We start from the raw sequence: 6,000 nt of genomic DNA, 5'->3' as shown, positions 1-6,000 counted from the left end.
ATGGAGAGGTCCAGGAAGGAGAGGGAGGTATCGGAGATGAATTTAAGGTCGGGGTGGAATGTGTTGGTGAAGTTGATGAACTGCTCAACCTCCTCGTGAGAGCATGAGGTGGCGTCGATGCAGTCATCAATGTAGCAGAGGAAGAGGTGGGAAGTGATGCCAATGTAACTACGAAGATGGACTGTTCTACATAGCCAACAAAGAGACAGGCATAGCTGGGGCCCATACAGGTGCCCATGGCTACCCCTTTCATCTGGAGGAAGTGGAAGGATTCGAAGGTCAAATTGTTAAGGGTGAGTGTCAGTGGAATGGTACTGTTGGAAATGTCAGGAGAGAAAAAAACGGAGGGCTTGGAGGACCTGGTCATGGCGGATGGTGGTGTAGAGGGATTGTATGTACATGTGAAGATGAGGCGTTGGGGGCCAGGGAAACAGAAGTCTTGGAGTGGAGGGCCTGGGTGGTGTCTCGAATGTATGTGGGGAGTTCCTGGACTAGGGGGGATAGGACAGTATCGAGGTTGTTGGAAGTGAGTTTGGTGGGGCAGGGGCAGGCTGGGACAATGGGTTGGCCAGGATGATCAGGCTTGTGGATCTTGGGAAGGAGGTAGAATCGGGTGGTGCAGGATTTCCAGACAACGGGGTTGGAAGCTGTGGGTGGGAGATCTCCTGAGGTGATGAGGATGTGTATGTTCTGGGACATGATGGTTTGGTGATGGGGCGGGTGGGACTGTAGGAGGTGTCTTCGAGTTGCTGTCTGGCTTCAGTGACGTGGAGGTCAGTGCACCAAACTACCACTTCACCCCCTTTATCCGCTGGTTTGATGATGAGGTTGGGATTGGAGCAGAGGGAGTGGAGGGCTGCGTGTTGTGAGGGTGAGAGGTTGGAGTAGGGGAGGGAGGTAGACAGGTTAAAGCGGTTAATGTCTCGGCGGCAGTTGGAAATGAAAAGATCGAGGGTGGGTAATAGGCCAGAATGGGTGTCCAGTGGATGGAGTGTGTTGGAGGTGCATGAAGGGATCCTTGGAAGGTGGGCGGGAGTCCTGATTGAAATTCTTGATCTTGCAAGGAATTAAGGGCTATGGGGAGAGTGCAGGTAAGTGGAATTGAAAAGCCTATCAGCCATGATTAAATGGTGAAGTTGATTCGATGGGCCGAATGGCCTTGCTTCCACTCATATGTTTTATGGAAATAAGCTCCTCTTCCTGCAGTTTCCTTTCATAGGATGGCAAGCATTAACTTTAGCTTTCCAGGCACATTTTATCAGGCTCATTATGTATTTTGAGCTGCCTCAAGTGCAACCACATCATCTCCAAATTTATCACTTTGATTTAACTTCCTAAGTCCAGGTCACTCATAGTACTGCTTGCACTACTGCTTGCATGAGGTATTCCACTCAATTCTTCATTCACTCTGTCACAACTCTCACAAGTACCCTTATTTTCTAACCTTCTGTTAGCTTCTTATATTTTCCAAGTTCATCTTAAATCCCAATAACTTACAGTTTAAAAAATGTGAAAGATTGAAAGAACTTTCTTAATGCTAAGGCGCATCATGTGTAGGGCTCTCCCAGTGTACTTGTGTTATCACTTCCACAAAGAAGTTCAAGAGGTTGGTCTGGTTACTGCTCAATACGTAATTGGTGTACATAATATACTTAAGATTACTTCCAAGTTACTATATTATTTTGCTTGGAATAAGCAGTGTCATTGGCAAATTTTGCCACTGTACATGTGGTCCCCAACTCCAAATCATCTGTATAAATTGTAAATAATTGTGGTTCCAACAATGATCCCTAATGCATACCACGATTGCCAGCCAGAATAGCACTCATTTATCCCCACTCTTTACATCTTGTCCTCTGGGTCCCCGTTGTCCACCTTGTTGAAGTGCCTTCATAGAATTCCAATAGGCATGTGAAGCCCTTCATGAACACATGCTGGGTCTGTATAATGGGACAATTCCTTTCAAGATGCCCTGCTATTTCTTCCTTGATAATAAATTCAAGCATTTTCTGCACTAGAGGTTAAGCTCACTGGTCTATAATTCCCCATCTTTTATTTGCTTCATACTGCTCGTCAACTGTGGTACCATAAAGTCAGTGTTTCCAGTCGTCAACGTTAGACAGGGCTTCCCTCATTCTCTCATAGTCCCCTTTATTCAAGCACACCCTAATATAAGAGTTTATCTTCACACTATCCAGCTGTATTTTAAATTTAACCATAGTGTGATCGCTCCTTCCAAGAGGATCAAATTGATAAAGAAAATTGATTTACAAATGATAAAGGAAATTTTCTTGAACACATTCAACAAAGTCTTCACCATCCAACTTTTAACATTATGGTAGCCTCAGTCAATGTTTGGAAAATTAAAATCACCTACTATTAACATACTTAGTATTCTTACATAAATCTGAGATCTCTCTATATACTTGTTCCTTGGTTTTTCCAGCGGTTCAGGAGGATCGGGAGAGAACCTGTTTGTCTATTTCAGATGTGACTGACGGGGAATCGATAATAAGGATAAAGAATGTAGAAGCGGATGATCCAGGAGCGACAATTGGAAATAAATCCGACCGTTAACGGCCACAACGGACGTCATGAAGACTCAACGCATGCGCATTACCGGTGACGGGTCGACACACGCGCACTTTCGAACTGGGCGTGAAGCCTCCTCAGGCGTATTATCAGTGACGCTTCTAGACACTCAATCTCGACCAAGGCGTGGAGACCGCTCAGGCGTACTGCCAGTCTTGATACTGCACATGCGCGTTGAGACCGCTCAGCGTATTGCCGGTGAGGGGGGGCACATGCGCAGTTTCGACGAGGTCGTGGAGACGGGTCGGGCGTGATGCCGGCAACGGTTTGGCACATGCGCGTTTCCGCTGAAATGCGGAGCAGCCACAGGCGTGGAAAGGTCAAGCTGTCGCTGCAGCCCTGTCCGGAGGAGCTGCAAGATCATCCGACTAGCCCCTACCTATTCCCAAACTTTCCCCCCAAACTCATGGGAGGGCTGTTCGGCGAAATGCCACTGTTATTTGGTTACGTGACCACCCCATAGCCATTCATCACAGCAGTAGATACAACTCACGTTCAAACTCTTGTAACATCATTATTATTCTTACATAAATCTAAGATTTAAACAATTGTTTAAATTTTACCTCTGTCTTCATGGTCGATGTTGTTTATCCAAGAGTGCCCAATAAGTGGTTCAGCCCCAATGGCCATACGGGTTTGTATTTTTCAGACCATCTGACAGCAGCTCTCTCTCTCACACACACGATTTTTGCCAAATTGTTGCAGAATATTTTCCGTTTTCTCTCCAGCCCTCGCCTATGCAGCAGTTTCATGGTCTTAAGAAATACTCACGCAATTCTAATTCTGGCCTCTTGCGTAGCCCTAATTCCCCTATAAATCAGTGTCTGGACTCTCAGTTACCTCACCTGCATCACCAAAGATGATTTGATCTTTTATCTCGTGTTGCTCAGTGTCACTTTATTTTCAAATGCTCATACGTCCACGTGAAACATTACATTACAGCTTGCTTTTCTGTTTATTTTGCTTTAAATGATATTTACATTTAGATGACCATGTGTCATCCACACATCCTTACCAAAAAACCAAAAGACAAAGGCAAATGTAAAGCATGAAATTTGCAATTATGTCTAATGGCAAGTTTTAAGAAGATTTGTAGGTCAGGTTGAGGTCCTGGGTGTAGGTTTGCTCAACAAGCAAACCTATGTACAGATTGTGTTTATTATTTGAAGTGGATAAACTTTATTAAATTCTGCCATTTTAGAGAATCAAGATAGGAATTTGTTTCCATTTATAAAAGGAAGGGATCAGCAAAACAAAGCAGGAAACCAGTTTGTTTTTTTTAAAAAACAGAAAGCCAATAACCTAGTGGTATTATTGCTGGACTGTGAATCCAGACACTAAAATAGGTTCTGGGGACCCAGGTATGAATCCTGCCATGGCAGATTGTGGAATTTGAATCCAGTAAACATTTGGCAAAGTTTATCAACAATCAATGGGCATTATGAATGTTAATCATCAGACAAACCTATCTGGTTCACTAATGTCCTTTTATGGAAAGAAAACTGCCATCCTTACTGGTCTGGACTACATGTGACTCCAGAACCAAACCAAAGCAAAGCAATGTAGTGGACTCTTCCCTCTGGAATGGGCAACAAATGCTGGCCCAACACACGTGAATGAATATAAAAGACTGCGTAAAGTTGTTTGTCTCCACATATCCTTCAAATTACAGCTATATGAAGAAATATAAATGGCTGCATTTTCTGACAAATTATCACCAGTTTAAAAAAAAGCTTTCTTAGACATTCAATGCATCATTAGGACAGGCAAACCTGCTGCAATAGCGGTTTGGACATTAGCTGTGCATGTCATTTTAGACTCCAAAATGAAAACATGTTTGTTGCATCTCCAGCCTACATTTTGTTCCCCCATCACCATTAACTGATGTGCTGTGGTTCATTTAAGTTTAAAATCTTATACCTGTATTGTTTTACATGACATGTAGATTATCAGGTTTACCATTCAACATCACAAATGGTTTTAATGGTTCTGTCCTCAAAACATTGTTCCTGAAGAAAGGAATTCTCAAGTAAGAAATCTTTGTAACGTTAAGTAGCTCTAGTTAATTGTTTTTTGTCATTCACGTAGCAATGCATTTGTCCTTTATTAATAATAATAAACCTATTATTTGTAGGTCCTGAAATTTTAAAATTTATACTTAGAAGTTTGAGGAAGGGACCTTTACAAATATAGGACTTGGCATAAAAACAACACCTCACCATCCTTTAAAACTAAAGCACCATTTGAAGAGTGGTCACTGCTAACGAATTGTGGCAAAGCTGCACACACCAAACTTCCAGAATGAAAGAAATGAAATGACGAGGTCATGTTTTAGGTGCTGATTGAAGGATAATTGTTGGCCAATATGTTTGGAAATCTGGATACATTTTACAAATAAACGTCATGGTCAAAAGTCCAGACTCAAAGTAATAACGCAGCAGCTCCTGAAACAGTATTCAGGATTAATGGCACAGAAGTCTCAAATAATAGAAACACATTCTATATTCACCTTAAAGACTGAAGTAGAGTAACGCTTACACAAGAACTACTCCACATCACAATTTTAATGGATTATTTATGATGCAGTTAAGAAACCCCTTATAATTCTGAAAATTACAGCCTTGCAAAGTAGAAACTGACTACACAAGTGTTTGGATTCTTTTCAAAATTTATTCTGCAAAAAAAAAACAGTAGATACATTATTATACACTTGATGGACAATACAAAATGTACATTGTACATTTAACATAAATAAGATTTAACCAAAGCATCAAAAAATTACATTTCCTACAGACAAATTGCACTGTTTACTCAAGTAAATATCCAGTAGCAAAAATTAGGAAAAAATATTTACATATGTACAGTCACTTTCAAATTACTCCAATTCATTAAATCTTGTAAACATAGCTTTTTTAACAGCATCTTTGTAGGAATCTGAAGTAGTAACACCATATGAACTTCCTCGTGCTCCCAAACCAGCACCTTTCATCCTTGTTTGAGCCTGAAATCAAATATCAATTGAACTGAATGCTTTAGAAATCATGCAAGTTCAAAAATGTTCAAATGTTCCCCATTCCTACCAAACTAAACAATGATAAAAGTACCAAGCAGTCAAACTGTTATGGAATTAGATCTTGGGTTCATTCAGACATGAACAATTACTTAAGCAGAACTACAGCCTCTCATGACTCCCCAGTTATAAAGGTAGAAAGTTTCCATATTGAAAGGTTGACAGCTAATAGTAGCTAATAATTCCTCACCATATATTTGACTATATTTTGACAATCATTCATGCCAACACCACAAATGTTTAAATAAATTTCCATTATTCTACTGTGCAGATTCCACCCTCATTGTGAACCTAATTGAATTGGTACAGGTCTGCCAGTTCCACATTTACACTGAACA

At 41.1% G+C, this 6,000-nt stretch overlaps 1 protein-coding gene across 2 annotated transcripts in view; it reads right to left on the bottom strand.

Annotated features, from left to right (window-relative positions):
• Positions 1–5,291: 5,291 nt before the first annotated feature.
• The window catches only part of LOC132822259 (RNA-binding protein 5-like), a 50,345-nt gene continuing 49,636 nt past the window's right edge, over positions 5,292–6,000 (bottom strand). For both annotated transcript variants that reach the window (XM_060835397.1, XM_060835398.1), the window contains exon 25: positions 5,292–5,593. In XM_060835397.1, the coding sequence (XP_060691380.1) occupies positions 5,468–5,593 (126 nt within the window). In that variant the 3' untranslated portion in view covers positions 5,292–5,467. The remainder of the gene's footprint in view (positions 5,594–6,000) is intronic.

The sequence above is a fragment of the Hemiscyllium ocellatum genome, chromosome 14 (assembly GCF_020745735.1).
Source record: "Hemiscyllium ocellatum isolate sHemOce1 chromosome 14, sHemOce1.pat.X.cur, whole genome shotgun sequence".
Taxonomy (NCBI): Eukaryota; Metazoa; Chordata; class Chondrichthyes; order Orectolobiformes; family Hemiscylliidae; genus Hemiscyllium; species Hemiscyllium ocellatum.
This window is presented reverse-complemented; position numbering and strand designations above follow the sequence as displayed.